A 12,486-nucleotide genomic window follows, 5' to 3' on the forward strand; every position below is an offset into this window, starting at 1 on the left:
ACAGTTCAGTTAGAAGAATATGCATTCTTTGAACATTAAAAAAAAATCACCATGAAATTTTGTTCCCTGGATTATGCAATTGAAGTTCACAGAAAAATCCTCAAACATGAGCAGTGTAGTTCAGCTCTGAATCAGTGGCAGGCAGGGTTTAGATACTCTAATACTCTTAAGGTGATGATACACAGGGCAACTTTTTAAGCAATGTTGCTGGGCAATGTTGACGTCAACAGGCAACCAGATGAGACACAGGGCCCACGACCAATCTAAATTATCCAGATAAAAATGTATTTCCCATTTTCAATGGGAAAGTGCCCAAGCAACATTGCTCAAAAAGTTGCCCTGTGTATCATCAACTTTACAGTGATGTCAGTTCTACAGCTGTCGTACCCGTAACAGGAATGTGCGGATCTCCATTGGGTTTAGTGTCACTTCCCATGGTGAGGGGTCTCTGACACTGAGAGGAAGGGGCTTTGATTTCTTTTCTGAAAGGTAAACACATCAAGCATTTATGTTTTTAACAATTGAGCATTCAGATATAATTAGAGTAAATAACAATTGTTCCCAAAGTAATTGTTACCTGTGTTCCACTGCAGGCGGTTCATGTCATCTTTCCATTGATTTGCCCCTAGACTCATCTCAGATGCTCCGAGCACCTCGAGAGTAGAAAACAGCTTCTGCACAGATGGAAAGAGAAAAATTATCAGTATTAAAATGATTAATTATCTGTTTTATTTTATTACTATAAGAATCTATAAGGCCCTCAAGATTGAACTGACTATACTTACAATAGGTATAGCAGTACTTCAAGTGCCTTACTGCTTCTTATAAAATGATTAATAAATACAAAAATATTAACATCACAAATTTTCATTAAATCTATTAATTCCATGGACCCTTTTCATCGACTGTGATGACACATACTGTTATGAACATCATAAATCTAGCAAAGATTTATGTTTATGATATTTATTTATTTTTAAAGGGGAAAAAAGTATACTTTTCCTTTATTTATGTAAATTTATAAGACGTGTTTAATTACCTTGGCATTAAATTATAGAAAACTTGTTAATGCTGCTTAGTGAGTGTTTCTGAAACCATGGCGAAGGCAGTGATGGCAAATATGACATCTTTCTCTCTTTTGACCAAATGGAAATGCAAAATTATATTTGTTGTAGTTTCTGTTCACCGCTATAGGATCCATTGGATGAGAACTTTTTTATTTTACAAATGCCAATTCTTAATAAGGAAAATCATGAAAGTGCTTCACATGTCCTCTGTGAAATATAATCAGTGTTTGACTACAGTGGGATTTACTGGAAGTGTGTAGGTGGGGGGAAAAATGTGTCTCCTTGTTATTCCCAGCGCTTGCATTATGTACAGTATTTTAAAGTACTTGCATTGCATTACTGAAGATAAAAGCTTTCAGTTCATCAAAGAGCCCAAGCTAAAAGATTAGTCAACAAGTTTAGTGCAGTGCTAAATGCATAAGAAAGATCATTTAAATAGTTAGAACATCTTGCATGGCACCAGAACTATTTGGGATGTTTGTTCCAAAACTTTATGTGCAGCCCTTGTTCCCTATGAAACACTATCAGTGTTTAACTATAGCAGGATTTACTGGAAGTGGGTAGCTGGGAATGAAAAATTTGATTATTACCTGTAAGTTGACCGTAACGGGCTGCGAGTGCGTTTTACTCTCTTTGGCCTGGTACTGATGTTCCAGCCTCATCAGAACTGAGTCTTTATCCCACTGAGACAGTGTCAGCAGGTGAACAGCAGGGGGCAGAGCAGCCTGAAGCCCAGAGAACTATGGGAGAGAGAATGATCAGTCATCTGCAAAGAGTTCAAGCTTATAATAAAGAACCAGTTCAGTTTATCCATCAACTGATCCTCTACAAACCTCCAGTTTAGTGTTGGCAGGAGGTGTGCCGTCCTGGAAGGAGAGCAGGGGTTGGAGCACCATACCCTGTGCGAGGGGTCTGTGGACATCTGCGGCCATGTCTGGGGGAGTGAGGGTCAGCAGCAGACGCCCTCGGGCAACTAAACCATGGAAAAACTCTCCTGGTTCAGAGAGAGGCTCTCCCACGCCCCTAAAATCATCATACAGCAATCTTCTGTGCAGCTGAGGGAGAGTTTGATTAGCTGTTAGTATTTAGAGACTACAGACACTTGTTTCTGCCACAGAATAAAAAATGTAAAGGATAATTGTGACGACTTATCTCACAATTCTGACTTTTTTCTCACTTTATAACTCGCAATTGCGAGTTTATATAACGCAATTCTGAGAAAAAAAGTAAGAATTGCGAGATGTAAACTTTTATATAGTACCATAAAGGAAGATTTTGGAGGCACTTTACATACAGAACAAGAAAATAAGAATAATTTATAATATTAATGCATATACATAGGAATATACATTTATAGTATAAATTGTATTTAATTAAAATAATTTATATAAATATAATTAAAAAGCATGTATAGAGAGAAATATTTAATGAAAAAAGTAATCCTGATTTGAAATTACACTAATTATTGTTTATTTATTTTTCATTTTTTAATTATTTTAGATTTTGTTCTCTGAAAATACACTGTACCTTCTGTAATAAAGCCAAAAAAACATTTTTTAATTGAAGTGAACTGAGAGAGAGATTGACAGAGAGAAGGAAAGATTATTTTATTTTACCATGATTTCCAGCGAGCCGTTAAAGATGCTGCTGGCCCCCTGAGAGCGATCGGTCACAACTGTTAGCTGACGCTTGTCATCCTAAATCCACACACACACACACACACACACACACACACACACACACACACACACACACACACACACACACACACACACATTACATTTCTTGACATGTTAGGGCAGCTCAAGGCTGTTTACGAGAATCTGAGTGACAACAGAAAGCAAAGATGAAGAGAGGGAAATATAAAAAGACAACAAATAAAAAAGAGTTTTTCAATGAGTTAAAAATAAATGGAGCCTAAATTATACGAACAAAACAATAAAAATATACACAGGATTCAAAAGAAGGCTGACATGATTGGCTGCAAAAAACTTGCCTTGATGTAAGCGCGTGAGTTGATTGGATAGTAGTTTCCGGCAACTGGCTCTGTCTGCTTCAAATCCCAAGTGGGCCGATAATCTTTCCTACAATGACAAAACAACTCCTAAGATTATTTTCAACAACGACACTGCCGTTCAAAGGTTTGGGGTCGGTAAATGTTTTTTTTTAAATGTTTTAAAAAGAAGTCGCTTGTGCTCAACAAGGATGCATTTATTTTAAAAACAGTAATATTATGATTTTATAATATTATGAAAATTAAGTTTTGCATTTTAAATATACATTTCAAAATGTCATTTATTCCAGTGATGGCAAAGCTGAATATTCAGCAGCCATTACTCTTCAGTGTCACATGATCCCACAGAAATAATCCTAATATGCTGATTTGCTGCTCAAGAAACATTTGTTATTATCATCAATGTTGAAAACAGTTGTGCTGCTTCATACTTTTGTAGAAACCATGATCATTTTTAAAGGGATTCTATGATGAATAGAAAAAAAGCATTTATTATAAATAGAAATATTTTTAAACATTATAAAAGGTCTTTACTGTCATTTTTGATCAATTTAATGCATCCTTGAAAATTTCATTTAACAAAATCTTATTGATCCTAAACATTCAAACAATAGCGTACATGACAAAACAACAGATAGCAATTAAAATAAACTTTCTACAGCAATTTAAGGAAAATGTGATATTCTACATTTCTCTTTTCTTTCTTCAGTTTTCCAATTCAATCCTTTCTTTAATCTTTAATCTCCTCACCGTCGCTCTAAAACCTCTCTGCCATTAGAATCAGTGTAGAAATATCCAGAGGACTCGATATCGGTGTCCAAACGAGTGATCACTTCTTTCCCTAAACCATCCCTGTGAAGAGAAAGAGAGCTGATATTCAGAGAAAATGCCTTAACTTTCATTTCGCAGCAAATCCTTGATCTAGAGAACTGTGCGTATGCGTGTGTACTGTATGTTGACTCACGCGACAGGCACGGGTCCCACGGTCCACTCCAGCTCCAGTTCCCTGCGGTCCTTGTACAAACGGACAACCTGAGACACCCACGGGCTGAACCACTGCGTCACCTCTTGAACTGCGCTGGACACCGTAACTATCTGTATTTCAGCAGTCTTGTTAATGATGAAGGGGTCTGATGAATTTGGTCTGAAGATGTAAGCCCCCGACGGCTGCCTGCTCTCCTTGTTATTCCCAGCGCTTGCATTATACCTGTAAGTGCCAAGAAGCACCAAAAGTTGGTGATTCGCTTTTTTTATACTATCAAACATGACAAGGAAAGGGAACATTCAATTGCAGATTCACAAGCCAAATGTACAGTACTGAATCATCACGTTTAATTGTATTTGTTTGTACTCCAAGGTAATTCAAAAAATAATATAGTATTAGAACCGTACATATCCAAAAATCATATAAACAAATCCAAAGGTAATAGTAAATTGTAGATAGAAACTGGAAGGGAGAGACTGATTCTGAATCCGCCTAAACTGACCAGTAGAAGTTCTGAGTGAGTCGAATTGTTTGCTGCGTTTCCAGGTTTGTCAGGCTGCTTAACAGACCTGTGGTGTCATCAAAGGTCACCTTTAAGAACTAAAACACATACAGAAGAATAGATTTATTATTTATGCTAATTGAAACATGAACTAGTAGATATAGGCAGTTTTAGTGTAATTTAACACTCAAGTTTTCCGCGATTCTGCCAGTGAAACACAACAAAAAAGCATCCTGCATGCGTGAAAGTTGTGTCAGAATTTAGTGCTCCAAAACAAAAAAAAGATTTCTGTATTAGTTTTTGCAGGGTAAATATGGAATCCTAATGATTAAAAAAATGTTTCACCACAAAATAAGTCATTTTGATTGCAATAAATAACAATAAATAAATGGGTGAAATCCTGGTGGGACTGACTAGTAGATTTTGAGTTGTTTGTTGCATCAGAAACAGTCATTACTATTTACACCCTCTCTTTCAACCTAAAAGTTCAATATATTTTGCTACTGTACCTTTAAGTCATGTAAATATCTTTTACTGTACTTTCGGTTCTATGAAAACATGCAAATGAAATTTGTTTTCATTAAGCTAACCTTTGCACGTGAAAACCACCAGTCAAGTTCACGTAAGGTTATTTATTATGGCGTACAAGTTGATAAATACAAAACGTGTTCTAGATAAAGATACAGTATTTAAATGCTAAAACGTTTTCATATACTATTGTTCAAAAGTTTGGGGTCAGAAAATATTTTTTGAAAGAAATTAATACAAATTAACTCAATTGATCAAAAGTGACATCAAAGAATACAAATAAATAAAAAAATCCACCAAAATATTAAGCAGAACAACTGTTTTCCACCTTGATATAATAATAAATGTTTCTTGAGCAGCAAATAATCATATTAGAATGATTTCTGAAGGATCATGCGACACTGAAGACTGGAGAAATGATGTTGAAAAACATTTAAAATTTATTCAAATAGGAAAGTTATTTTAAATTGATATAACAGTAAAGATTTTAAATGGATGGTTTCCACTTATGCTGCTGCCTTTACCTTGTTCTGAATGGAGCGAGGGGCTGTCGGTTTGGAACTGGATGCTGGAGGCTCATCCTGAACCATGGAAATGACGTACGTACTGTAGCCAAGAGGAGGAGCTTCAACCTGGAAAACCAGCTCACCTTTAAGCAAACCCCTGTTCCGTCTCACTTCCTGTGTGGACTTAGACAGTGGAACCACCTGAACGATAGCAAGAGAAGTGGAAATATTGATTTCATTTCACAAATGTAACACATAAGAACGTAATTCATGCAAACACCGTTTCCAACCTGACAGTCCACTGCTTTCCCATTTGCATCAGTAACACTGTACATTGAACCATTGACAGGCAAACGAACAGGCCAGCTTACAGTCCTACCCAGAGGATTGTACACATTCATAGAGAACTGAGAGAGATTAAGAAAAAGAATGGTCAGAATTCAATAGTGAATGCACTTTTTATTGTATGCATTTATTTACTGAAATCTGTGTATTAGAGCTGCACGATTCTAAATAAATTGAGAATCACGTTTTCTTTCTTTCAAACAGAGATCACGATGCTCGCACAAACCAACTAAACAAATGAACGTAATTTATTAGAGGTTCTGACAAAATGTTAATTGCTGCACTCTATTTAAGATGTTTAATTAATCTGAATTATTTAAAATGAATCAGCATTTTTGAATGAAGCTCTTGAATGAATGATTCAATGACAAATATCGGTAAAAAAATTTACAGGTCACTCATTGTGACCTAAATGGTCACAGGTCCACACCAGGTCACACACACCTAGTGGCGAAACAATGTAATCAATATAATCATTACTTGAAGTGCCAAGTTACTTTCAAATCAAAAGGTGATTATTTTGACATCAGTTTTAATATCCGACCTATAAACGTATCCCAGTACTTCTGTGATAATTAGAATATCTTTAAAACAGAAATAATGAAACTGTGTGGTTAAAAAAAGATTGTTTGTAAATATGTTTTATACATATACACGCCAACTGCTCTCTCTGGCTCAGCGGCAGCACAAACGCAGATTTTAATGTTCCAGTGTGATTTTGTCAAAGGCTTAATAGGCACAGACGAAATCGTTGTCATGTAGAAATGAGTTTCCATGGATGTTTGAATGGAGATCGCGATCTTTTAACGATTAATCGTGTAGCCCTACTGTGTATCGTACCTTATGGCTGCTTTCTGTGAGGGGACACACACTTATGTTGAGATTCTCACAGAACACACGCAGAGCTTCAGAACCACTAAGAACAGCCAGAGAATTAAAAACCAGCACCTACAACAAGAAAGGGAGAGTGGCAAAAACATTTGTTTTGCAATATCGTCGTTTTATTTGTATATTTGTATGCAAATATAATATATGTCATGCAGACGGGGCACTCTAAAATTGACAGGCTATGTAAAATAGACAGTGGGGAAACAGATGTAGAAATTGTATTTGTAACAGCACGCCTCTCCATAATAAGCCGTATTATATGTAGCAAGCACCACTAATAATGGATGATGCTTAGTTTGGTTTAAATATTTTATCTTTGTACCTCACAATGTTCCCAGCCTGTAGCCAGTCTCCTGGCGTAGTCGTTTGCCACATGCTGTTTCTCTGTCCCAGACACAGCATCATGATGTTGGGCCACACCCATCGCCCTCTCTGATCAAAAGGATAAGATTTCAAACAGACCAAGTGATTAAAGCCAACATAAGTGATTTATTTACAATAGATGTAGACTTACTCATAGTTTCACTGTCCCCTTCACCAAAAGGACCCGATGTGGACTTGGGCCCGCCGAGCACCTCCAACTGGTTGCATGTCTAGAAGGACAAAACCGGATCTTACGGATACATTTTTTTTTTATTATTATTTCAGAGAGGAAGGTTGTGGGTATCACCTGTAGTCGGCTGTTGCTCTGTCTCTCATATAACTTCAGTGCTGGGCGGCTGGTAAAATAACCAGTCCAGAAATCATGAGCATCATCAGCATAGGGGAAAAAATCATCGGTCTTCAGGGGCCTATGATAAACAGCCAAGACAGGAAAATGTCACAGGGAACATTTGAGAGATATCCTCTTCTAAATGTATTATCTGTATATGCACACTAACCAGGTGAGGTTTGCCAGGTTGAGTTCCTGCAGGTAGCAGGACGGTGTAGAATAAAGCACATTCACCATGCTCCCTTTAGCTTGCAGGGCATTTACATACTTGATCAGTTTATCCATGTTCTTGTACCAGAGATTGGCGTTCTCATACTGGAAGTCTGAACCCATGGTCATGATGATGTGGTTTGTCTTATAAAAGGCAGCCTGGTAAATAAATAAAAAACACAGAGACGTGAACTTTACATTTGATTGACTTGACTTAGCATTGCGGCAATGCTGTTTATTTACCTGCTCATAGGATGCATTGAGAAACTTCTGTACTATCTCATCCACATTGTAGTCCTCAAGGTCTGGGTCGTCTCTTATGGGAGCATCATCACAAGACTGGTCCCAGCAGAAGCCCTCAGGAGGGTTATAGCCATTGGGGAGGACGCCTTTAGAGATGAAACTTGTCTAGTCATTTAAGAGAACTAATATTCAAACTTCCTCAATACTTTGAAGTTATTTAGGATATATATTGTGGCGAGCAGGACTGTGGCATGATTGATAATGAGCGACACCTGCGTGACGCACTGGTCTCGTATCTCTCACGGAGGAGCGGAAGCATAAAAGGAGGAGCGACGACTGGGAAGATCGATGAGAGGAACAGGCCTGGACTTATGTTGTATTTTGTTTATTGTTTTATTATATGTGACAGCTGTAGTCCGTGAGGTGCTGCTGTCTTTACTTTCGTTTTGTATTTGTTTATTTTGTTATTAAAGTCTTTAAATATTCGCCGGTCCCCGCCTCCTTCTTCCCACAACGTCTAACTTTGCTACATACATATACATATACATATACATATACATATATATATATATATATATACACACGCAGGGCATGACATTAACTTTTTTGCTCTCCAGCCACTGTGGCTAGTGGTTTAAAAAGTTACTAAACACTCATAATTTTCACTGGCCACAATTTTGACATCAATACCATGGGGAAAAACTGCCATATAGATATTTTTAATATCCGTTTACCTTCACTAAAAACATAACTGACTGTGTTTAAGTGAATACGCACCAAGACCAGCATTTTTACATTATTTTGTGTATATTTGACTGTTTAAGCGCAATAAGCAGCAAAAAATAAAAATATAAATAAATATATATATAAAGATCTATAACATGCACGATGGGAGAATTTTAAAAAACTGAATTTGGATCATTAGACAGTATAAAACAGCATGTTTACAGATTAGTACCTGTGAAGAGATCAGCGAGCGGTGGTGTCAGGCTTTCACTGGCCCTCCAGAGCATTTCCATCTCTTTGTTCTTCATCCTGCGAGCCTTGTCCTGGTAGTCCAAACGACCAAAGAAGAAACCGTCATAGCCCATCTGTGAAAAAAAAAGGAAAGAGCCATCAGCACCACTATGCCACACCGGCCATTTATTGTCTCATATAATATGCTATGATTACCTGAGCAAAGATGGAGGCATGTTCTCTGGCGTGTCCGAACGGGTCGATGTGCCAGGCCACACGGGGACGCCCGCACTCACCGAAGGTGTCATTCAGGAAACGCAGCCCCAAAGTCATCTGATCTATGACAGCGCTATAGTGCGTGGTGGCCTCATCGCTCATGCACCAGCCGCCGTTTATGAACTCAAGACGACCTATGAAAAAAGAAAGAAATGTATATAATTCATGATATTTGTGAAAAATATTTTTTGCTTTGAATAAAAAAATTTTTTTGGAAAAGATTCAGGGTGTGAGGAAAGTATTTTAGTACTTTATACATCATTTTACATTTTAGCGTTTTTAAAAACAATGCTTTTGTAAAAATGTGTTCTATTAATCTTTTCTTTATTATTTTTTATAATTTTTATCATCTCAGGAATGCTTAAATATGGAAAATAATTATAAATATTCAGGAAGTAAGGACAGTACTTTCGTACTTTATACATCATTTTACATTTTAGCATCTTTATATGCAATGTTTTTGTAAAAATGTTTTTTTATTAATCTTTTCTTAATTATTTTAAAAAATTTATCATTTCAGACACCCTTAAATATGGAAAATAATTATAAAGATTCAGGGTGTAAGGAAATTGTAGTACTCTATTAACTTCAAATTTTTTGCATAATTTAAAAAAAAAAAATTTATATTTTTTTTAAGATATCATTTGTGCAAAAATTATGGAAAATAACTATAAAGATGTGGTGAATCAATTCAGATTTTTTGTGTCATTCATTTTTTTTTTTTAAATTTTTATAACTTTTTATCCTCAGGAATATCCAGTCACTGACCCCAAAACAAATACCCTCCTCACCCTCACTGACAAGCTGAGTTACAATTCGGCGTGTGTTCTGGCTCTGTTGCCTCCACCAGCGGTAAAAGAAGGCCGTCTCTACATAGATGAAACGCCGGGCTGGATCCTTCTGTAGCTGGTCTATCACAGAGTCCAGAATATACTGAACACCTGCATGCTGGATGTTGTTTCGGTCTGAAAAATTACAATGATTGGAATAAAAACACAGAGGTCTGTGGTTTATTTGCATGCCTGAATAAGCCTGACACCAACAAAATGTTATTGTGTATTATGGTTTGATGTTAAACATTACCACTCCAATGCATTGCCATATCATATGACAAGCAGCACACAAGTCATATTCAGAATATCGACAGTCACATGAAGAATGTGATCTACTACCATATCAATGCATGTTTGCGAACAACAAAACACTTGACATGAAGAGAACTTCACCTCCATAGTAGTACTGATCCACAGTCTTGAGCCAACCAACATCATCATGTGTGTGAGGAACCAGGTGGACGTTCAGCATGGAGGGCTTTGTGGCTAGACATGACTGTTGATGACCATCAACAGTGGAAAGATACACCAACAGTTCACATAAAATATTCACTTCCTCATTCTACAATCGTTTCCTTTATCCTTTACTGGGAAATAAAGCTCCAATATGCATAATTTCAAAAACTGGGTGAACTGATATTTTAAACTAGACCCCCCCCCCCCCCCCCCCCCCCCCCCCCAAAAAAAAACAAAAAATAAAAAATCGAATGTCCAAAACAATTACTACCAAGGTACTTTTTCTTCTTTGTATATTTCCCTCAGTGGCAACTTAAGTTTTTACATTTACTCGAATCTCTCTTAAGGATATACAAGGAAAAACTTCAGAAATTTCACCCAGTAAGCTGAAACTCACCTTATAACCGCAGATGGAGTTTCGACCCGTGGGTAGAGAAAACACAAGACAGAAAAACAGCTGTAGCAAAAAACTGATGTGCAGCGCAGCCATTTTGAAAATGAAACTACTATCATATGACAGCCGAATTTGTGTTGTTATGTCACGTGACTTCTGCTTCCATAGCTTACAAATAAACAAAATAAAAGTCATTAAATAGAAGTCTTTGGTCAGATAATCTACAAAAATACAGTACTACCGAGATTAAAGGAATTATAATATAATATAATATAATATAATATAATATAATATAATATAATATAATATAATATAATATAATATAATATAATATAATATAATATATTGTAATATATGAATTATTATGAAATAGAGTATACTATGACAATCCAACATAAAAAATAAAACTTGATTAATTAAAAAAAACATTATATTTTTTGTAAACTATTTTGAATTTTAATACATTTGACATTTTTAAAAGTATTTAAGTATCAGAAGTAAAAAGTAAATGTCAATGCATTGTTTTATTATTGTTGCATTGTTGTATGTAATACTTACAGTATCTTATGCCTCTGAAACTATGCCTGCCTACCTACCCTCATATCAATATCAAATTTATTTTTAGAACACAGTTCCAGTAGTGGGATTGAATGGGAGATTGAATAAGTGCACTCAATAATGTCCACGATGGTTTCGGACACCCAAATGGCTGTTCCCTCAAATAGTGCCCTATTTAAATCTTTTTTGGCTTTTAGTATGAATATGTTAGCCTTACTGTTATCTATAAGCTAGTGTGCACCGAAACAATGTTGAAAATGAATATCAGGGTGATGTCAGAATTCAACGTCAGATTGACATTAATCTCCAACGTTGGACAGATGTTGTATTGTGGTTGAAACTGAAAATCGTGTTGACTTCAGAAACCAACATAAGTCGGGTTCTGAAGTCAAACCGATGTCGGGTTATGAATTCAAACTGAATCTGGGTTCTGACGTCAACCCGACTTTCTTTTCCAACCAAAATGCAACCCCTGCAACCAAAATCATCCCCCGACTGACGTAACTACTTTCTCAAGGACCTTGACAGAAATGTAGTGGAGTGAAAAGTATGATATTTGTCTTTCAAATGAAGTGAAGTTAAAATAAAAAGTTTTCAGAAAAAATAATACTTGTAGTGGAAATTTTTATATTTGCTGATTAATAATAAACATTGCATTGAAATGCCATGTGGGTTTCTGATCTGCATTCTGTGCACAAGAATGGGGGGCCTGTTGTTCTGATATTGTGCTTACACAGGCTAAGGGTTAGGTAAGATATAAGGAGATGGTTGGGCAATCTGACCCCAGTGATGAAGAGATCCTGAGTGGAGCCATAAAGTTCCTTTTGATCATGTTGTCTAAACAACAGCTGACAAGAGATAGCCTGAAAAGAACAGTGTTAACTGCCAACCAAGTCTCACTATCTATCTTACCCCTTAGCTGTAGGATTGACCAAGCCCTAATTGTTTATACATCTGAAATACAGGAGAGAGACACCTCAGGAAACACTGAGTAGGGGACTTTTGCCCCTTG

The 12,486-nt window shown here is 36.4% G+C and overlaps 1 protein-coding gene across 1 annotated transcript; it reads right to left on the reverse strand.

The window, feature by feature from the left end:
* Window positions 1-42: 42 nt before the first annotated feature.
* On the reverse strand, window positions 43-11,034 carry man2b1 (mannosidase, alpha, class 2B, member 1). The gene is made up of 22 exons (XM_077203711.1): window positions 10,920-11,034; window positions 10,460-10,562; window positions 10,025-10,198; window positions 9,174-9,367; window positions 8,959-9,091; window positions 8,001-8,146; window positions 7,717-7,916; window positions 7,506-7,626; window positions 7,350-7,428; window positions 7,158-7,267; window positions 6,788-6,895; window positions 5,893-6,009; window positions 5,621-5,803; window positions 4,569-4,666; window positions 4,046-4,288; window positions 3,832-3,933; window positions 3,064-3,151; window positions 2,684-2,764; window positions 1,901-2,122; window positions 1,658-1,807; window positions 578-674; window positions 43-482 (listed from the first exon to the last, which is right to left on the reverse strand). The coding sequence occupies exons 1-22, from the start codon at window positions 11,010-11,012 to the stop codon at window positions 373-375; spliced, it is 2,952 nt and encodes a 983-aa protein (XP_077059826.1). The 5' UTR covers window positions 11,013-11,034; the 3' UTR covers window positions 43-372.
* Between the last annotated feature and the right edge of the window lie 1,452 nt (window positions 11,035-12,486).

The sequence above is a fragment of the Siphateles boraxobius genome, unplaced genomic scaffold (genome assembly GCF_051911475.1).
Source record: "Siphateles boraxobius isolate OS27281-9 unplaced genomic scaffold, OSU_SipBor_1 5, whole genome shotgun sequence".
NCBI classification, from domain to species: Eukaryota; Metazoa; Chordata; class Actinopteri; order Cypriniformes; family Leuciscidae; genus Siphateles; species Siphateles boraxobius.